At 40.3% G+C, this 23,420-nt stretch overlaps 1 protein-coding gene across 1 annotated transcript in view; it reads right to left on the minus strand.

Moving 5' to 3' along the window:
- The window catches only part of ACOXL (acyl-CoA oxidase like), a 358,184-nt gene that overhangs the window by 196,707 nt on the left and 138,057 nt on the right, over positions 1-23,420 (minus strand). The window contains exon 11 of the mRNA XM_026449783.1: positions 14,915-15,031. Within this exon, the coding sequence (XP_026305568.1) occupies positions 14,915-15,031 (117 nt within the window). The remainder of the gene's footprint in view (positions 1-14,914; positions 15,032-23,420) is intronic.

The following is a 23,420-nucleotide window of genomic DNA, read 5'->3' on the forward strand; positions in this document are numbered from 1 at the left end:
TTCCTTTCCTTTCCTTTCCTTTCCTTTCCTTTCCTTTCCTTTCCTTTCTTCCTTATTTTTTGAGATGGAGTCTCGCTCTTGTCACCCAGGCTGGATGACACTGGTGCATTCTCAGCTCACTGCAACCTCTGACTCCTGAGTGCAAGCAATTCTCCTGCCTCAGCCTCCTGAGTAGCTGGGATTACAGGCCCTCACCACCACGCCCAGCTAATTTTTTTGTATGTTTAGTAGGGATGGAGTTTTACCATGTTGGCCAGGTTGGTCTCGAACTTCTGCCCTCGGCCTCCCAAAGTGCTGAGATTACAGGCATAAGCCACCGCACCAGGCCTCACGCTCTGTTTCTAATGACGGAATGCACATCCAGAAAATGTAAGTAATTGCTCATAAGGATGGTAAGTGGAGAGACTGGGATTTGAACTCAGGATAGTCTGGAAACTGTCCATTTCCTGCTCACCTAACTCCAGACCTGTACACTTAAAGATGTATACTCTCCTTGCACTTGAGTAGGAGCAAATACATTGAATAAACATCTAACCAGTCAAACCTCCACTTACCCAGACCCTGAACCTTGAAACCAACTGACTGGCAGCCTACATTCACGGAAAGTTAGGAGATGGGCCCTATAGCAAGATGTGACACCCTTAGTAGAGAAAAAAAAGAAAAAGAAAAAGAAAAGATGTGTGTTGGGGGGAGGTAGTTAGCATAAAATTTTATCATGTTTCAACCAGTTTTATGAAGCTATTTCCTTATAAGTTGGAAAATAGGTAGCAGGGACAGTAAACTAGGAACAAACTAGAAAACCAAAATATTGTCACAGAATGTGCCAAATTTTTCCTGGGCTTTTGTTAAAATAAAGGCAGCCTCTTTCCCCTAATTGGGACACTGCCTTCCTGGGGATTCCGATGACCAGATTTTCCATGGGTCAACCCCCTCCTGTGATGGGGGCAGACAGGGAATGAAAGAAGCAGTAGGGAAGGAAAGAAGCTGCAGAGCTACAATGGGGACAATGAGCTGGGCCAGAGACTATGGAGGGTGCAAGGAGGCCCAAGTCAAGAAATTTAGAAGGTCCTTGGGGGCAATTAGACTGACAGCTGGTGAAGGCAAGTGTCGATCTGTCCTGTTCAATGTGGCACTCATGAATGGCACATGGTAAGGGCTCTGGGGTTCTTTTTTTCATCAATTACTTAATTTCTATTGATCACCTCTTGTTTCTTTCCTTGACACCTAAAGCTAGAACTGTGACATTTCTCTAAATCTCTGATACAGGTACTTGGAGAGTATCTAACTAAGATCGAGAGAAACTTTAATTTTCATTAACAGTGTAACACAGCACTTACAAAATCAAGCTTAAATCAAGCCAAAATATTTAAAAAGCTGAAGAAAAATGAAACATGTCAATACATGTAGCACTTTTGTTATAAATATATGACAGATACACATTTATAAATGTAGAATAGATAGCAACTCTTTCTTATGTAGTCTAATAACTTCTGTGTCACAAACGTGTAAATAGTTGACTGAGAAGCAAATGTATGCAGAGTCCTGCCTCTGTAACAGTTACAAGTCCCACTGGGGAAAACTCAAAGAAAGAAATTGTTTTCCTTTGGCATGCATATGGAAAATTTTCCGGTTTCATCATCAAGTTATTTGGATCCGATTTAAACTTTCATGATAATATAACACTGTTGCCTGTTTTCTCTTTGTGAAGTTTGCAGGTCATGCTAGGAAGCTCCCTAAAAAGATCCTGTGATTCTCAACTATGAATGCTCATTAGAATCACCTAGGGAGCTAATATACACACGATGGATCCCTGAGACACACCCTAGACTTAAAAGTAATATATAGCGGCCGGGCGCGGTGGCTCAAGCCTGTAATCCCAGCACCTTGGGAGGCCGAGACGGGCGGATCATGAGGTCAGGAGATCGAGACCATCCTGGCTAACACGGTGAAACCCCGTCTCTACTAAAAAATACAAAAAGCTAGCCAGGCGAGGTGGCGGGCGTCTGTAGTCCCAGCTACTCGGGAGGCTGAGGCAGGAGAATGGCGTAAACCTGGGAGGCGGAGCTTGCAGTGAGCTGAGATCCAGCCACTGCAGTCCAGACCGGATGACAGAGTGAGACTCCGTCTCATAAAAAAAAAACAAAAAAACAAGTAAGCAGGAAACCAATAATGATATATACGATCTGCAGAGCACGATTAACCAACTTGACCTAATTGACATTTATAACACTGTCCTCCCAACCACAACAACACACACATCCTTTTTAAGTGTACACAGAACACTATTTATACTGAGCCATACATTTCGAAGAATAAAATTCATACAAAGGATGTTATTGGACCATGAGAGCAGTTATAAATAATTCGGGGGGCAGAAAGGTAAGTCTTAAGGAGAAATTTAAACTATTTTTAACTAAATGAAAATGCAACATATCAAAATGAGAAAGATGCAGCTAAAGCCAAGCTTAAAGAGAAATTTTAGTGTGGATTGATTATATTAGGCAAGAAGGAATGCCTCAAAGCAGTAACCTAACCTTTCACCTTAAGAGAGGGGGATGGACATATAGAGACACACAGAGAGAGAGAGAGAGAGAGCAAGAGAGAGCAAATTAAAGCAAGCAGAAGGAAAGAAATAAAGATTGGAGCAGGTAGCAATGAAATTTAAATTAAAAATAGAGAAAATCAATCACATAAAATATGGAAAAAGCAACATAATTGACAGGCCTCTACCCAAAGTGATATGAGAGAGACAAAACAGTGGGGATAAGGAAAGAGGACATAAAACATCAGGAAGGAAAGGGGAGAAATTGTACTGATCCTACAGACATTAAAAAGAAAAGGGAATGCTACAACCAACACCATCACCATAAATTTGACCGATTAGATAAAATAAATTTGAAAAGCACTCAAAAAATTAGGTAATCGGAAAAGTCCTATGTTTATTAAAATCTACACAACAAAAGCTCCTAGAACTAAGTCAATAGTATTCCTACATGTTAGAAATAAACAACTGTACATTCAAAAAGCTAAAATGCTTGGGTATCAACATAATAAAACATGAGTAGGGTTTGTATGTTGGAAACTCCAAAACAGAACTCAAAGAAGACCTAAATAAATGAAAAGATATACAGTGTTCATGTATTGAAAGACTCAATATTAAGAGGCAGACTATCCCCAATTTGATTTCTAAGTCAATACTATCCCAAGAAAAACATCAGTTATCTTTTTCGTAGATATTAACAAGATGATTCTAAAATATATAAGCAAAGGCCAAAAACAGAAGAGCCAAAACAATTCTCAAAAAAGAACATTAGAGAGCTGACACTACCCAATTTCAAGAAAAAACAAAATTTAAAGCCATTGAACCAAACCAAAATTTAAAACTATTGCTCTTATTAAGGCACTCTTAAGAGAATAAAAAGAAGTGACAAACTTGGAGAAAACATTTGCAAACAAAAATATGATGCAAAAAGTCTATTTAGAACCTATAAAGAACTCTTGCACTCAACAACAAGAAAACAAACAACTCAACTGAAAAATTGATAAAAGACCTGAACAAACACTTCGCTAAAGAAGATACACAGATGGCAAATAAGTACATGAAAAGACACTAACCATTATTAGTTATTAGTGTAATAAAAATGTAAAACTACAAACTATTAGACACAACTATCAGAAAGACAGAAAACAAAAATCAAAACGAAATCTGACAATAACAATGGCTGGCAAGGATGCAGGACAACTGCACCCTTATACATCACTGATGAAAACACAAAATGATACAACCACTTTGGAAAACATGTTAGCAATTTCTTACAAAGTTAAACATACACTTAACACTTGACCTACCAGTCCTACTTAAAGGTATTTGCCCTAGTCAATCAAAACCTTTTATTCACACAAAAACTTGTTGAGAATAGTTTTTAGTAGTTATTTATAATTGTAAAAACTAGAAACAACCTACATGTTCCTCACCAGTTAAATGGATAAACAGCCTGTGGTACATCTATACAATGGAATACTACTCAGCAATCAAAAGTAGGAAAATATTGATTCACACAATGATATGGATGAATCTGAAATTCATTTTGTTAAGTGAAAGAAGGTAGATCCAAAAGGCTACATATTGTACAATTCTGTGTGTATGACATTCTAGAAAAGGAAAAACTATAGGTATAAAATACAGGTTGCTGGGGGTAAGACTGTGGGAAGGAGTTAACTATAAAGAGACAGCACAAGGGAATTTGGGGGGAGGTGGAACAATTTTGTTTGATACTGAAATGGTAGACAATTTTGTCTGATACTGAAGTGGAACAACTGTATGTCCTTGTCAAAACCTATAGAACCATACAACACAAAGTGTGATTTTCTTTACTATTATAGCTTAAGTTCTGGGGTATATGTGCAGAATGTGCAGGTTTGTTACAAAGGTATACATGTGCAATGGTATTTTGCTGCACCCATCAACCCTACATTAGGTATTTCTCCTAATGCTATCCCTCCTCTTGCCCTCCCACCCCCTAACAGGCCCTGGTGTGTGATGTTCCCCTCCCTGTGTCCATGTGTTCTCATTGTTCAACTCCCACTTACGAGTGAGAACACGCGGTGTTTGGTTTTCTGTTCCTGTGTTAGTCTGCTGAGAATGATGGTTTCCAGCTTCATTTCTGTCCCTGCAAAGGACATGAATTCATCCTTTTCTTATGGCTGCATAGTAGTCTGTGGTATATATATGCCACATTTTCTTTATCTAGTCGACCATTGATGGGCATTTGGATTGGTTCCAAGTCTTTGGTATTGTGGACAGTGCCGTAATAAACATATCTGTGCATGTGTCTTTATAGTAGAATGGTTTATAATCCTTTGGGTATATAGCCAGTAATGGGATTGCTGGGTCAAATGGTATTTCTGGTTCTAGATCCTTGAGGAATCGCCACACTGTCTTCCACAATGGTTGAACTAATTTACACTCCCACCAACAGTGTAAAAGTGTTCCCATTCCTCCACATCCTCTCCAGCATCTGTTGTTTTCTGACTTTTTAATAATCACCATTCTAACTGGTATAAGATGGTATCTCATTGTGGTTTTGATTTGCATTTCTCTAATGACCAGTGATGATGAGCTTTTTTTTTTTTTTCATATATTTGTTGGCTGCATAAATGTCTTCTTTTGAGAAGTGTCTGTTCATATCCTTCACCCACTTTTTGATGTGGTTGTTTTTTTCTTCTAAATTTGTTTAAGTTCTTTGTAGATTCTGGATATTAGCCCATTGTCAGATGGATAGACTGCAAAAATTGTCTCTCATTCTATAGGCTGCCTGTTCACTCTGATGATAGTTTCTTTTGCTGTGCCAAAGCTCTTTAGTTTAATTAGATCTGTTTGTCAATTTTGGCTTTTGTTGCCATTGCTTTTGGTGTTTTAGTCATGAAGTCTTTGTCCATGCCTATGTCCTGAATGGTATTGCCTAAGTTGTCTTCTAGGGTTTTGATGGTGTTAGGTCTTATGTTTAAGTCTTTAATCCATCTTGAGTTAATTTTTCTATAAGGTGTAAGGAAGGGGTTCAGTTTCAGCTTTCTGCATATGGCTAGCCAGTTTTCCCAACGCCATTTATTAAATAGGGAATCCTTTCCCTATTGCTTGTTTTTGTCAGGTTTGTCAAAGATCAGATGATTGTAGATGTGTGGTGTTATTTCTGAGGCCTCTGTTGTGTTCCACTGGTCTATATCTCTGTTTTGGTACCAGCACCATGTTGTTGTGGTTACTTTAGGCTTGTAGTACAGTCTGAAGTCAGGTAGCGTGATGCCTCCAGCTTTGTTCTTTTTGCTTAGGATTGTCTTGGCTATGTGGGCTCTTTTTTGGTTCCATATGAAATTTAAATTAGTTTTTTCTAATTCTGTGAAGAAAATCAATGGTATCTTGATAGGATAGCATCAAATCTATAAATTACTTTGGGCAGTATGACCATTTTCACGATGAGCATGGAATGTTTTTTTCCATTTGATTATGTCCTCTCTTATTTCCTTGAGCAGTGGTTTGTAGTTCTCCTTGAACAGATCCTTCACATCCCTTGTAAGTTGGATTCCTAGGTATTTTATTCTCTTTGTAGCAATTTTCACTCATGATTTGGCTGTTTGTCTATTATTGGTGCCAGAACTTCCAACACTATGTTGAACAGGAGTGGTGAGAGAGGGCATCCTTGTCTTCTGCCGGTTTTCAAAGGGAATGCTTCCAGTTTTTGCACATTCTGTATGATATTGGCTGTGGGTTTGTCATAAATAGCTCTTATTATTTTGAGATACATTCCATCGATATCTAGTTTATTGAGAGTTTTTAGCATGTAGGGGTGTTGAATTTTGTCAAAGGTCTTCTCTGCATCTATTGAGATAATCACGTGGTTTTTGTCATTGGTTCAGTTTATGTGATGGGTTATGTTTACTGATTTATGTTGAACCAATCTTGCATCGCAGGGATGAAGCCAAATTGATGGTGGCGGATAAGCTTTTTGATGTGCTGCTGGATTCGGTTTGCCAATAGTTTATCGAGGATTTTTCCATCGATGTTCATCAGGGATATTGGCCTGAAATTTTTTTGTTGTTGTTGTGTTTCTGCCAGGCTTTGGTATCAGGATGATGCTGACCTCATAAATGGGTTAGGGAGGATTCCCTCTTTTTCTATTTTTTGGAATAGTTTCAGAAGGAATGGTACCAGCTCCTCTTTGTACTTCTGGTAGAATTTGGCTGTGAATCTGTCTGGTCCTGGATTTTTTTGCTTGCTAGGCTATTAATTACTGCCTCCGTTTCAGAACTTGTTATTGGTCTATTCAGGGATTCAGCTTCTTCCTGGTTTAGTCTTGGGAGGGTGTATTTGTCCAGGAATTCACCCATTTCTTCTAGGTTTTCTAGTTTATTTGTGTAGAGGTGTTTATAGTATTCTCTGATGGTAGTTTGTATTTCTGTGGGATCAGTGGTGATATCCCCTTTATCATTTTTTATTGTGTCTATTTGATTCTTCTCTCTTTTCTTCTTTACTAGTCTGGCTAGCAGTCTATTTTGTTAATCTTTTCAAAAAACCAGTTCCTGGATTCACTGATTTTTTTATGGGTTTTTTGTGTTTCTATCTCCTTCAGTTCTGGTGTAATCTTAGTTGTTTCTTGTCTTCTACTAGCTTTTGAATTTGTTTGCTCTTGTTTCTCTACTTCTTTTAATTGTGATGTTAGCGTGTTGATTTTAGATCTTTCCTGCTTTCTCTTGTGGGCATTTAGTGCTACAAATTTCCCACTACACACTCCTTTAAATGTGCCCCAGAGATTCTGGTACATTGTGTCTTTGTTCTCATTGGTTTCAAAGAACTTATTTATTTCTGCCTTAATTTCATTGTTTACCCAATAGGTTATTTGAAAAGATTAACTAAGCTGATAAACACCCAGCATAATTGGCTGAAAAAAAAAGAAGCAAAAAAATTGTTTTCTTTTACAAATAAGTGACATTGTTGCAGATCTTACAGTCATTAATATAATAATAAGGAAATATTATTAACATATACATTTTACAAATTAGTGAAGAAGTGAACAAATTTCTCAAAAATACAGGGTAACAAAACTAACAAGAGAAGAAATTGGCAAGACTGAAGACTCATATTTCTTAAAGAAATTAATAAAGTCATTAAAAACTTTCCAATAAAAAAACAAAAAAACCCATATCCATACCATCTTAGTAAATACTATCAAGCATTTAAGAAAGAAATAAGAGCAATCTTACACAAACTGCTTAAGAAAAATAGAGAAGAGACAACTTTCCTATTTCTTTTATGAGGACAATATAACACTGATACCAAAATCTTCCAAGGAAATTTCAAGTACCAAAATTAAAAATCAACATTCCATATGAACATAAACACAAAAAATCCTTATGAAAACATTAGCCAAATAACTCTAATAATATAAAAATATATATAATGTGGCCGGGTACAGTGGCTCACGCCTATAATCCCAACACTTTGAGAGGCCAAGGTGGGTGGATCACCTGAGGTCAGGAGTTTGAGACCAGCCTGGCCAGCATGGTGAAACCCCATTGCTACTAAAAATACAAAAAAAATTTAGCTGGGTGTGGTTGCAGGCGCCTATAATACCCAGCCCAGCTACTCAGGAGGCTGAAGCAGGAGAATCGCTTGAACCCGGGAGGTGGAGGTTGCAGTGAGCCAAGATTGCACCACTGAACTCCAGCCTGGGCAACAGAGCAAGACTCCATTTCAAAAATGTAATATACATATAAAAATATACATATAAAAATATATATGTATATTTATATGCATGTATATATGTGTATATATTGTGTATATATGTGTGTATATAAATATACATATATACACACACATATATGTATATATGTATATGCATGTATGTGTATATATATGTGTATATATGTACATTTGTGTGTGTGTGTATATATAACACATATAACCAAAGATTTCAAAAGATTTCCCAAGATTTCAAAGAACGCAAATTTGCCTTAAAATTTGAAATGAAATGTAACTCATTTCATTAATAGAATGAAGGAGAAAAATCATATGACCATCTAAATAGAGAAAGAAAAATTGTGTCAAAATTGAACATACATGAAAAAAACACTCAGCCAACTAGGAATTGAAGGGAATTTCCTCAGTCTAATAAAGGGCATCAACAACAACAACAAAAACAGTTATACAGAATGAATAAGAATGAATAAGACCTAAAGAGAATGAATAAGACCTAATGAATAAATAAGACCTAATCAATGAATAAGAATGAATAAGACCTACTATTTAATAGCAAAACAGGGGGACTATAGTCAGTAATAACTTAATTGTACATTTTTAAATAACTAAAAGAGGGTCATTGGATTGTTCATAACACAAAGGATAAATGCTTGAGGGGATGGATACTCCATTCTCTATGATGTGCTTATTTCAAATTGCATGCCTGTATTAAAACATCTCACATACCCCTTAAATATAACACCTACTATGTAACACCTACTATATACCCACAAAAATTAAAACAAACAAGAAAGACAATAACAATCTGCAGTGAACATTCATGTTAATGGTGAAATACTGAACGCATTTTCACCTAAAGTCAAGAACAACATAGGGTGTCCACTCTCACCGCTGCTACTCAATATTGTACTGAAGGTTTTGTCCAGTCTAATAAGGCAAAATAAAAACAAAACAAAAATTTTAAAGTTGGAAAAAAATAAGCAAAACTTTCTTTACACATATTTTATATATTGCATAGGTGGAAAATTCTAAACAGTCTACAAAGAAATTACTAATAAGTAAATTTAGTGACAATACAGGTCAATACACAATGATGAGTTATATTTCTATAAAATATTAACAATTGGGAATTAAATTAAAAATCAATGCCTTTTGACTACATTTAGTGAAAAATGTGCAAGATTTCCACACTGTAAATTATAAAACATTACTTAAATTCAACACCTGTATAAACATAGAGATATATCATCTTCATTAATCTGAAAGACGCAATACTGCCCAAATTGCTTTACAGATTCAATGCGATCACAAATAAATCTAAACAGACTTGCAAAAACTCTAAAATAGCAAGACAATTTCAAGGGGAAAAAAAATACTTAGAGGACTCACATAATCTGATTTCTTTTTTCCTCCTCTCTCTTTCTTAACAGCTTTATTAGATATATTTCTTGAACTACAGCATTCACACTTCTAAAGTGTGAATTCAGTGGTTTCTAGTATATTTAGGGAGTTGTGCAACCATCACCATCTAATTGTAGAATATTTTCATCACCCAAAAGAGAAAACCTATACCTGTTAGCAATCACTCCTCGTTTTCTCCTGATATAGTTTGGATGTCCCCTCCACATCTCATATTGTAATTCCCGATGTTGGAGGTGAGACATGGTGGGAGGTATTTGGGTCACAGGCATGGATTCCTCCAGGCTTGGCACTGTCCTCACTGTAGTGAGTTCTCACAAAATGTAATTGTTTCAAGTGTGTGGTACCTCTCCTACTCTCTCTTGCTCCTGCTTTCACTATGTGACGTGTCTTCTCCTACTTCACCTTCTGCCATGAATAAAAGCTCCCTGAGGCCAACCCAGAAGCAGAGCAGATGCCTGTGCCATGCTTGCATAGCCTGCAGCATCATGAGCCAACTAAACCTCTTTTCTTCATTAATTGCCCAGCCTCAGGTATTTCTTCATAGCAATGCAAGACTGGCCTAAATATACCTCCTTTACCCCTCAGTCCCTGGCAACCACTGATTTAGTTTCCATCTCTATCACTCTGACTATTCTGGAAATTTCATATCAATGGCATTATTCCACATGATTTTTGTGACTAGTTCCTTTCACTTAGCATAATGTTTTCAAGGTTTATCCATGTTATAGCATGTATCAGTACTTCATTAATTTTTATTGCCAAATAATATTCCACTTTGTGAATGTGCCATATTTGTTTACCCATTTGTTAATCTATGGACATCCAGATTTTTTCCACATTTTCATTATTACAAAAAAAAACGTCACTGTGAACATTCATGTGCACATTTTTATGTGCATATATGTTTTCATTTCTCTGGGGTATATACCTAGGAGTAGAATTGCTGAGATATATGGCAATTTCATGTTTAATATTTTGGAGAACTGCCAAGCTGTTTTTCAAAGCGACTATACCATTTTACATTTCCACCAGCAATGTATGAGGTTTCTATTTCACTACATACTTGTCAACACTTGTTATTATGTTTTTCATTATAGCCATCCTAGTGGGTGTGAAGTTTTATCTGATTGCTGTTTTGATTTGTACTTCCTTGACAAATAATGACTTTTAGTACTTTTTCATGTGCTTATTGGTTATTTGTACATCTTCTTTGGAAAAATGTCTTTGGATCTTTGCCCATTTTTCAATTGGATCGTCATTTTATTGCTGAATTGCAAGAATTCATGTATGTTCTAGATACAAGTCGAGATGTATACGCCAGATACATAATTTAAAAAAATTTTCTCCTATTCTGTGGATTGTCTTTCACTTTCTTGATGGTGACTTTTTAAGCACAAAAAAAATCTTTTACTTCTTATGAAGTCCAATGTATATTTTCTTTTGTAATTGTGTTTTTGGTATTCTATCTAAGAAACCATTGCCTAACCTACAGTTGCAAAGATTTGCTCCTCTAAGAGATTCCTCTAAGAGATTTATTGTCTTAGGTCTTAAATTTAGGCTTATGCTCCATTTAAAGTTAACTGCTGTATAGGGGTCCAACTTCATTTTTTGCAAATCAATATCCAGTTGCCCTAGCATCATTTATTGAAAAGACTGTTCTTTCATTGAATTGTCTTAGCATCTTTGTAAAAAATAAGCTGGCCATAAATTTAGGGATGTGTTTCTGTACTCTTGATTTAATTCCATTGACCTGTATATCTATCCAATGCCAGTAGCACACTGTCTTGATTACTGCAGCTTCATGTTAAGTTTTTGAATTGAGAAATGTGAGCCTTCCAACTTTGTTACTCTTTCTAAAGACTGTTGTGGCTATACTGGGTCCTTTATATTTCCATAAATTTTAGGGTCAGCATGTAAATTTCTTTAAAAAATCAGGCTTCTGGGATTTTTATAGAGATTGCTTTGTATCTATAGATTAATTTGGGGAGTATTGTGACCTTAACAACATTACATCTTCTGATCCATGAACATATATTCCATATATTCACAGCTTCTTTTAACTTCTGTATTAAATTTATCCTTAGGTATTTTATTCTTTTTGATTTTTGGATTGTTCATTGCTAGTCTATAGAAACACAACTGATTTTTATTTATTGATCTATCCTGCAGTCTTGCTGAACATGTCATTTCTAATAAATTTTTAGTGGATTCTGTAAGATTTTCTATATATGAAGGCACCTCATCATCTGCAAATAGAGATAGCTGACTTCTTCCTCTCCAGTTTACATGACTTTTATTATTTTCCTTGCCTACTTGTCTTGACTAGAACCTCACCAAGATGTTAAATAGACATGGAAAAATTAGACATCCTTGTTTTGTTCCTAATCTTAGGAAGAGAGTATTCAATCTTTCACCATTACATATGATGTTAACTGTGGGTTTTTCATAGATGACTTTTATCAGGTAAAGAAAGTTTTCTTATATACCTCATTTGTTGACTGTTTTTATCATGAAAAGGTACTTGATTTTGTTAAATGCTTTTTCTGCATCTATGGGGCTGATCATGGTTTTTTTCCATATATTCTATTAACATAGTCTAGTATGTTGTTTTTTGATATGTTAAACCAACCTTGCATTCCTGGGATAAATCTCACTTGGTCATGGTGTGTACTCCGTTTTATATGTTGCTAGATTAAGTTTACTAGTATTTTGTTAAAGGTTTTTACATCTATATTCATAAGTGATATTGCTCTATAGTTTTCTTCTAATGTCTTTGCCTTATTTTGGTATTGAGTGATACTGGCCACATGGGATAAGTTGGGAAGTGCTCCTTCCTCTTCTGTGTTTTAGAAGAGTTTGTGGAGGACTGATATTAACTCTTATTTAAATGTTTGGTGGAATTCACTATTAAAGCTGTTTAGGCCTGGGCTTTTCATTGTGGGAAGTTTTAAAATTATTTACCTAATATTCTGTGATTGGTTTATTAGGATTTTCTATGTATTCTTTATTATATTTTGGTAGTTTGTTTCCTTCCAGGACTTCATCTGTTTCATATAGGTTTTATATTTTTTTTTTGCATACTATTGTTCATAGTATTCTCTTATATTCCTTTTTATTTCTGTAAGGTCAGACCTACTACCTGATTTCAAGACTTACTATTAAGCTATGGTTGTAACAATGTCTTAGAAAAGACACAGAAAGCAATAATCATAAAACAAGAAAAGGATAAATTAGACTTAAGCAGTATTAAAATTTTCTGTTCCCCCAAATAACACTATTAAGAAAATAAAAAGGCAAAATACGCACTGACCAAAAATATTTAAAGTAAGAACTTGTTTTTATTATAAACTCTTATAAGTCAATAAGAAGAAGATAAATAACTCAATTTAGAAAAATATGCAACGGATTTAAATAGATCTTTCACAGAGAAGATATACAACGGCCAATGTGCACATGAAAAAAAGTGCTCAATGTCATCAGACACCAGAAAAGTGTAAATTTAAACAACAGTGTGATAACATTTCATACCTACTAGTGTGAATATGATTAAGAAAGAACTGAAACAATGTTGGTCAGGATGAAGAACAACTGAAACTCTCACATGTTGCTTGAGGGCGTGTAAAACAGTACCACTTCTTTGAAAAACTGGCAATTTCTTATAAAGTTAAAAATACATTTACCTAATTATCCAGCAAGTCCTCACTAGGTATTTATCCTAAGAAAAATGAAACACTTGTACAAGAATATTCACTTTGCCTTTTTCATAGTAACTATAAGCCTGGAAACAATTCAAATATCCCTCAGTAGAAGAGATAAACTAACTGCAAGCTAGTCATTTCATGTTACTATTCAGCAATAAAAAGTAACAAACTATCCATGACATTGAGGAACATCAAGACCTTCTGTTGAATGAAACCATTTTCATCAAGTTCAAGAACAAGCAAAACTAAGCTATGGGAATAGAAATCAGAAAACTGTTTGTCTTCGCTGTGGTGGAAAGGTGAGGGTCAACTGCAAAAGGGCCAGAGGGAACTTCTGGGGATGATGGAAATGCTTTATATTTGGCTTTAGTGTTCATTACACGAGAAGAGTATATGTGTGTCAAAAATCACTCCACTAAAAACTAAAATCTATGCATTTCACTGTATGCAAATTAAACCTCAAAACATCATTCAGAAACATGTTAGCTAAGAGATGGTGGATGCAAGTGCTTTAAATTTTCTTCCAGGTGGCACGGATGGATCTTACTGTTGCTACCTGCAGCTCAGCCTGCAGGGTTCAGTGTCCTTGCACCTTGGAACACTGGCATTCCACTTGCCAGCCTCGTGCACAATAAGAACACAGGTGCACCCATCCAACCCCTCCCAGCCATGCCAGCAACGGCTGGGCAATCCATAGTCAGCAGCACACTAGATATGCCAAGGGCTCTCTGATTACCATCCTTTTATAAACCCTGGGACTAGCTTCCCCATCAGCATGTTAAATTTCAAACACAAGCCAATTCTAAATTATTCAGAAATGAATGATTGGAGTTAACACTGAGAAGCAAAATTGCTTATGGAAGGAGGAAAGAACACAGAATAGGGCCCAGAGTTTGGAGTTCCACTCCCAGTCCACTACTTCTAGGCTCTGTGATCTGAGATAAATCCTAAGTTTCTTATCTTTATAATGCAGGGATGATGATAACATGACACACAACTGCTGGACAATGGCCTAGCACTTGGGGAGCAATAGCTGAGAGGCAGAAATGAAAGCCTGTGGTAGAATGTGAATTTCCAGGTGTACTTACATACACGTTTTATTCAAAGCTCCTCACTCCCTGCCTCCCGCACACCCCCCACCAAATACACACACACCTGGACCTATTTTTGAAAACTTTACTGGTAATTAGACCCTTTATCAGAAGGTAAACAACTTTTAACTGTTTAAGTCTGCCACTTTTTAAAACTCTGGAGAAACGTTGGCTCCTGCCTTCTGAAAGTCTCTGTGGCCTCCATTCATCTGAATATAGACAATCAAGATTTGGACCTTAGCATCCTTTAAAAGCAGATGTCCAGGTTAAAAACATCTGCAGAGGTTTAAGCATCCGAGAATGCTTTTAACCCAGGCATCCGATTTTAACAATAGACTCTTTCCTGATCACAGTTAGAAAATGACATCCTGTGCCTGCTTCTCTGAATTCTTACTCACGCCCGGGCATCACACTTCCTCTGAGAGAGCAAAGCCTGAGTGCCATCTCACCTGCTGACGAAGGTCAGGGCCAAGGCTGTGGCCAGGTGGGGCATCAGCCACAGGGTCTGCGTTTGGTGCTCAATGATCTTCACCTCTTCCTTGGTTTTGGGCCCAAACTGCCTCCGACTAGAGGGAATCAACGAACACGATTTTTACCAAAATCCAGAAGAGGGGGGCAACTTCATTTCCAGAGCTAAAAGTGCTGGCTAGCCATTTGCCTTCCAAAGACTCCAGAATGCGGAAATCTGAATTTCCTAAAATGTGGTTAGGGCAACACATCCCAAGTTTCTGAAGAAAGCCCAACAGGAAGCTTTTCAGCTCTTCTAGAAGTCAACCTTCCCAGTGTGGAACATTTTTAAAGCAGCACATCTATCTAACACCAGAGTAATTTTTACTCCTTAACACTTACATGACATTTTATAGTTCCAAGTGCCCCATGATCATTAATTATTCAGCTTTACTAAGTTTGCGACATAATTAATAGGACAGGAGCAATACCCTAGAACATATTTCAAAAGGACATTCTCAACAAGGAAGGCGACATTAACCCTGGTGCTCCTGTCAGATTCACAGGTGGGTCATTACTTTTAGCCCACCTAAACCCCCCTGCAATTCTACGTGGAAAAGGTGTTCTCCACATCCTGCCTTAAATCCCTGTGCCCTGCAGACGGCATGTGCATTGCACTCTGAGGCTGCGATGTCAGGTGAACCAAGGCTTTCCCTGGAGCAATTTATAAAGTGGCGTGGGATTGTCCCCACAGGCAATGCCCAGGGACAAATCCCCCAGGATCTCACAGTTGTAGACTGCAAAGAGCCCAGGCTCTTCATAGAGGTCACCCTCTGCTCCAGGCAGCCTGATGCTCTACATCCTACATTCGGCAGCATGCTGTCTCTGAACAGCTCTGAGTTTAATGTTGGTTTACGAAAGAACAACATTTCACTTACACACACACACACACACACGCACACACACACACACACTGTGCTATGTTATCAAGCATGGTGGGCAGATCTTCGCTTCACACACCAGTAGGGTGAGAACATCTATCAAACCACTCAAAGAGAAGAACCATTGTTTTAAAAATCTTATATTTGATAAAGACTTTCTTGAACATAATTTTATTCTTAAATATTGTGGGTTTTTTTGTAATTGAAAGAAGGGCACCATGATCTTTTTAGTGTTTAAGGCATCTCATAGTCTGGTGCTGTCATGTGGGTGGTGAGGACAAACAACAAGCGCACACAAGGAAGGCCGCGTGCAAGCCCTGTGAGCACAGTCTTATTTTCTAAGCGCACAGACTCCCCCCAGGCATAGTCTAACCACCCCACAGATGACTATTTCAAGAACACCACCCCAACCAGCCCTTCATCCATGCTGGCCCCTCCACCCTAGTTCACACACAACCACAGCAGGCTCGTGGCTCCAAATGGAAGGGCTCAGTCTACAGGAAAACCTGTCAACTTTTGCTGTATCATGGTGAAACCAACAAAAAATCACAAAGCCAGTAATGATGTCATCATGATGTTAGGTCTTAGTTAAGGACTGAACTGTGTCCCCTGAGAATTCACATACTGAAGCCCTAACAACCAATGTGACTATCTGGAGATAGGGCTTTTAGGAAGCAATTAAGCTTAAATTAGGTCATAAGGGTCCTAATCTGATAGGATTGGTGGCCTTATAAAAAGAGAAGAGAAAGGTCCCTCTCTCCCCACACCCATGCACTGAGAAAGACCATGTGAGGGCACAGCAAGATGGCAGCCATTGGCCATCTGCCAGCCTGGAAGAGCTTCCTTGCCAGACCTGACAGTGCCTTGATTTTTCACTTGAAGTCTCCAGAACTGTGAGAAATAAATTTCTATTACTTAAGCTGCCCAGTCTATGGCATTTTGTTACAGCAGCCCAAGCTGATTAATACAGTCATTTTACAAATTCCATGTGTTCCCCCACTTAACTTCCATTTTTACATGCTGTGATTCTACTGCAGCTTTATGGATGGCTGTTGTGGCTAGACTCTTATCTACCAAAACCAGACAATGCCCACATGCAATTCACCCCACTGGGGAGCATCTGTGTGTCTGTCCTGTGCCCATGCTAGGCACTGGGAGTTTACCAGGTCAAGAAGGTTGAGTTCCAGCCACTGAGCCCAGAGCCTGGGACACAGAGAAAACCCAGACAAGGTGGCATGTGCAGGGAAAGCCTTGGGCATGGCCCCAGGCTCCAAAGCTTCACTTCAGGACATTTTACCCACATAGTGACAGCAAAAGCAGTGATTGACCACAACACCTATTAGTTTTCTTTTTTGTTGTTGTTGTTAGTTCTTTTATTTTTTGCAAAAAATAACTATGATAATAATACAATTTTTTTTTTTTTTTTTTTTTTTTTTGCGATGGAGTCTTGCTCTGTCATCCAGGCTGGAGTGCAATGGTACGATCCTGGCTCACTGCAACCTCCGCCTCCCAGGTTCTAGCAATTCTCTGCCTCAGACTCCCAAGTAGCTGGGATTACACGCACCCACCACCATGCCCGGCTAATTTTTTGTATTTTTAGTAGAGATGGGGTTTCACCATGTTGGCCAGGCTGGTCTTGAACTCCTGAACTCAGGTGATCCACCCGCCTCGGCCTCCCAAAGTGCTGGGATTATAGGCGTGAGCCACCACACCCGGCCAATAGCACAATTTTAAACAGCATCTCATCAAAATTTCTGTTTCTATGGCAAACTCTTTGTTTTGGCCACCATACACTCAATATTCATTTAATGAATGAAAGAATGAATTCATTTTGCAAACGAGGAAACGCAAATGAAGCACAGCAGATTGGCTACTGGAGAGCTCAGGGAAGGTATCTGGATGCCAGATCTGATGCCAATCTGTTGTGCCTCAGTTTCGCAATGGAGGCATAGCTTGTAGTAGTGCCATTTCCTCTTGGACCCTCACAGTTCAATTGGGGTGACGGGTGAAGAACAGAAAGAGGCCACCAAGGCTCCATGTGGCAGGCCTTGCAGTGCCTTTCCCTGTGCTGATAGAGAGGAGTTATGTTCTCCTAATCCACTGCTGAGTTCCCAGGTAATTTCACAAAAATCAGGAGTGTTCACAAGAATCTAAATGTCCAGACTTTCTTTAAAAATAGGAAGCTCTAGCACCTCTGGACCCTATTCCCATAACGCAATCTGCTGGAACTCAGAAGCCCGACCCTCTGGGCGGGAAACGACTACCCCCTGAGGACCCCAGAGCCCTTTCCACTCCCTGACATTAACTGCTGGCCCAGGGGGCAATGAGTTTTTAGCCACATTGCATTTTTTATTCTATCCAGAATAAATTGATATCAGCATCCTAACTTGTTAATTATGTTCTGTAACTGTGATATACAGCCAAGCATAGACATTCTATGTGAGTCTATGAATTTACTGGAAGAACTAGGGAGCAAAATGGCTCTGGCCAGCTTGTAGGGAATAAAATCCAAATGCCTCAGCTTGGCATTCAAGAGCCTGCTATAGTTCTGACTTGAGTGTTCCAACCTTTTCTCTCACTAAGCCCCTTCAGATGCTCTTCCCATCCCGGACCTCTGTCTAAGCAGGGCTCTCTGCCTGCAGTCGACCCCACCCCTAACTGCCATTGTCTAACTGGGCTCATTTTTGGTGACTCAGCCAAATGCCCTCTCCCCAAACTAAGACTTCTCTGATTCTCCCCTTCTCCTTGGCACACCCCTTCAAAAACTGCACAGAACCAAACCAACCAAAGCAGGAAGGTGCTTCTCCCCGGAATGCCCTGAGCATTTCATGTTGTCCCTCCTACGTGGCCCAGCACCTTCCCTTTCCAGCTGGTGCCATGTGCACCTGTGTTAACCATGTGCCTCCGATGCTTGGACACCTGGGACTTCACTGATCCCAGAGGGACAGGGGCTCCCAGGGCCAGCTAATTCCTAAAGACAGCAAACAACTCCTCTTTTGAGTGCATTTTTCATATGCAAACAAATCAGTTCAGGACCCCATCCCCGCTGCCTCCTTATTTATCTGGCTCTTCCACTCAGGGCCTACCGTAGTCTCCCCAGGGCCAGGTACCAGACAACTCAGGACAGATCCTATGCCTCGGAGCCTTCTGAAATTATCCATAGTAGCCAGTCTTAAACCTGCTTACCAGACCTGCCTATTTCTTCCTGTGGAAACCACAATAAAGGCGATTGCCCACATTTTCCATTCATGCCCTCTCCCTTCTAACCAATGCTAGTGTTTCCCCATGTGGCCCTGCGTGGCATGGCATGCCCCTTCTCTTGGGAACTGTGAGTAACAAACTATGCTTTCAATGGCTGCCCTCTTCTGATCTGCTAGCCCCACCATACTGAGTAATAATATAACCTACATTTTAAAACAGCACTTGTCACTGGACTCAGCTCACTGAGGGAAGGCCCGCTCAGTCTTCTGGTGCCCCAGCCTGGCCTGACATATGCGCCCAGGAAAGACAGAGGCAGGAGGGCAGATGAATGCCCTGCCAGCTTCCAGCAGCTCCACACCGACCCCTCCACCCACCTTCCCCTGCTTCTCCTTGGAACGTTTGCTTGTCATTAGATGCTCTGAATAAAATTCAATTCTCAGACCCTGGAGTGCTGGCTGGGAGCTAGGGCAGTTAGGATAGGGATAGAAGACGAAACGAAAGGAAGGAACCTCCTCTGTGCCCAATAGCCCACTCCACCACAGGCTTTCCTGCCAGGGGTCACAGGGAAACGAGTGAGTGGGCAGAAGGTAGACACCACCCAACTCTTTCTTTCCCTCCCTCTGGTCCAAGACCCTGACAACCCCCAAACACTGAGCAGGGAGTTTACTCTTGCTTCTCACCATCAGATGTGTCCTCTGGCTTCTCCAAGGAGGAATGACACTGAGGGCTACTGAAGCTTCTCCCACCCAAACATGCAGCAAGAGGTCAGCCCCGTGACCGCCCCTGTTAGCTCCTATGCGGGCAGCCTGGCAACAGCAGAGGCAGCAGAGACTGAAGTCCTCAAGAATTGACGTCCCCAGAGGGCCTGGCCCATGAGAGACCCTGCCCTGCCACGCTGTGGTCACCCTCTTATTTATGCTCTCAGGCCCCACTGGTCTCACCAAGGGCCACGACAGTCCAGGCCTGGACTCTGGTTGCCAGCATCCTGGCACACTGCCCTGAACACAGCTCACAGGCTGTAATCCCTGCAGCTGGCCAGCAATTACCGCCTGCCACACATTTTTATTGTTTCAGTTCATGATCTATGTGGACACAATACTCTTCCCATCCTTTTCCTCCACTGGGTTACTATTTTTCTTTAAAAACACATACAAAGGCTATATTTCTCTCTGTAAATATAATTTTTATTTCAATACCAAACAAACAAACAAACAAAAAGTCACTTAGCTCAAATTTTTCACCGTCTTTAAAATCAAAAAGCGGTGCTTGTGTGCACAACGATATCCATGTGAGAATAAAGCTGGGCTCGAAGAGTGCTGTGAACGATGCCATTTAAAATTATAGATTTGAAAAGCTATTTCTAGATTCCAGCAACTCCTAAGGAATAGACGAAACATTTATTTTGGGTTGTTTTATTTCATTCCCACTCAATTTTGAACGCGGCTGCTTAAGGCAATATTCGTGGGATGTGACATGGCTATTAATCACCAAGGCAGCAACTGCAGGCGCAGCCTCTAGGGGGGCCGCGCCACTCGCCTTCTCCCCTCTCCCTCTGGTCTCTTCTCCCAAAGGAGGCCAGTGACCTACTAAAAAGATAATTACTTCCCATGTTTCCTGCTCTGCAGTACCATTGCATCCAGTCAACTTCGAAGGAGAGGAGCTTTGGGGCTAAGCCTCGCCCTGGACTCTGAGACATCTTGGGGTACAAACTTGTTTGCAGGTATCCCTGCAGCCAGAAGAAGGGAGAACAAAACCCTCCTCCACTGTCAAGGTGCTGACTCTGCAGATAAAAGCTCAGTGCCTTCCTGGGCTCAGGCCACCTTCCTTTGTGGCCACCTTCCTTCATTAATAACCTGACCACAGGCAGGATTCAAGAGAGCTTATAAGTGCCTGGCAGCTGGACCACTGCACCCCATTGCCAGTGGCCCCCACAGAAACCCTCCAGCCTCTCATAGAGTCCATAGCCCATCTGTCCTATTTCTCCCCCTTCTCTGGGGTGCTCCAGAGGGCAAATATTTTACAAAGTAGGATATTTTTAACGCCATGAGTTGAACTTGGAAGATTTGGCCCAGCTGGCCAGCCAGGATGTAAACATCTGGCTTCTTCTTATCAATAAGAATGTGTGAGAGTCAGACACCCTGACCTTCAGCCCCAAGCCTCGCCGCCTCCAACCCCAGGTGATCCCACCCTCCACCTTGGGATCATGGAAGGGACCAGCTTGCACACAATTCCTGCTGCTTTTTTGTTTTGTTTCTTGTTCTTTCTTTCTTTTTTCTTTGTTTGTGAGGCAGAGTCTCACTCTGTTGCCCAGGTTGGAGTATAGTGGTACAATCTCAGCACACGGCAACTTCCATCTCCTGGGTTCAAGAGATTCTCCTGCCTCAGCCTCTGGAGTGGTTGGGACTACAGGCCTGCACCACCATGCCTGACTAATTTTGTAATTTTAGTAGACACTGGATTTCACCATGTTGCCCAGGCTGGTCTCAAACTCCTGGCTTCAAGCGATCTGCTCACCTCGGCCTCCCAAAGTGGTGGGATTACAGGTGCAGCCATCGTGCCCGGCCCTGTTTTGTTTTTTTTTTTTAAGTTGAACATATAATGGTTTGCCCTTTGGGCCTGAGCAATCCTACATTGAAACATCAGCTTAACATACAACATTCTGTGTGTTTTAGTTGTCAGTCTTCCCATGAGTAACTTTTTTTTTTTTTAGACAGAGTCGCATTCTGTCACCCAGGCTGGAGTAAAGTGGCACAATGGCACAATCTCGGTTCACTGCAACCTCTGCCTCCTGGGTTCAAGCAATTCTCCTCCCTCAGCCTCTTGAGTAGCTGGGATTACAGGTGCATGCCACCACACCTGCCTAATTGTTTGTATTTTTTTAAATAGAGATGGGGTTTCACCACATTGGCTAGGTTGGTCTGAAACTCCTGGCTTCAAGTGATCCACCCACTTCGGCCTCCCAAAGCGCTAGGATTACAGGTGTCAGCCACCACACACAGCCCAATGGGCAACTTTCAATCCACCTGTGGAGGAGATGGAAGAAGCCCGTGTGTGTGTAAGTGTGTATGTGTGTGTGTCGCATAGAGATATATGCTTCTTTGATAGTAGGTTTGACTGTGATTAAATACACAAAATGGTCCCAGGAAAGAGTTCTCAAAGTGCCCTTCAGATCCTTGAGAAATCTCAACAAATAACTTTCGCACCTTCTCATCACCTCTTTTCCTCCCAACCCTCAACAGTCTATCAATCCAGCCACCCCAGAATAGAACACATGATTGTCAGTGGTTGTGATGAGTTCAATGACAATGGCAATTTTTAAACACGGGAATATTTCAGATGTGGAAAGAGTGGAAAGAGATGAGGGTTTGTGGCTTTGGTGTCAATGTCACATAGTCTACATACAGAGCAGAGAGAGTGCCCCAAAATCTGCAAACACAGACACTAAAGCTCAGATTTCCTTGGTCAGAGAGTGTACCTCCTCAGAGAAAAAGCCCTTGCCAATTATTCTTTTCCTTTCTCGAAGTTCATGCCAGGTCAAAAACTGGGGATCATAAACGCCCTCCCCAACAGGTCTCATGGATTTAAAGTTGTGACCGGTATCCAGCTGACACTCTGCTACTGGAGACTGCAAAGACTGTCTACCCCACCTATTAACACTGCAAGAGCAATGCTGCATGGAGCAGGCTGCAGATCCTCCCACAGGCTGCAGGATGACCCCCGTGGAGACTGCAGAAGCCCCTCAGATAAGAGACAACACCACCCAGGATAAACCTGCAGCCCTGGCTCTATATTTCCATTGAGTGGGTCATTTCTGGCCAGCATTATAACCCTGACTGACAAGGACCAGTAGAGTCACCCTGGATCTGATATTGGCCAATTTCAGATTCTTCGTTTGAGGGTTCAATTACACAAACAAAAGTGGGTCTAACCCATCATGCTATGGTTCAAACCTACTTAAAATAAACACCAAGGAACCTGGCTGCCTTTGTACTGAGTTTGTTTTTTGTCCTCTCTAGTGATTCATGCTGCCTGTGGGAGACCATCCTGGGACCAAGTCAACATCACATCCCCACCTGCATCACTGCACAGGATGGAATGGTTAGAAATTCAGGCTTTGGATCAGACACACCTGGTTTGCACACAGACTCTAACACCTGCCAGTGTGTTATCTTGGGCAAGTAACAGAAACCCTGTGAGCCTCAGGTTCCTCAACCATTAACTGGGGCTGATAATGAGCATGAGGACTAAGTGATGCCTGACATGTAGCAGGTGTTCAAGGCATAGAAGGCATCATCATTGCAGTCATTACCATTACCTCTGGAGTCCATAAAATTACCTGCTATTCTGCTCATCCTTGATCTAGGAA

This window comes from Piliocolobus tephrosceles, chromosome 15 (genome assembly GCF_002776525.5).
Source record: "Piliocolobus tephrosceles isolate RC106 chromosome 15, ASM277652v3, whole genome shotgun sequence".
NCBI lineage: Eukaryota > Metazoa > Chordata > Mammalia > Primates > Cercopithecidae > Piliocolobus > Piliocolobus tephrosceles.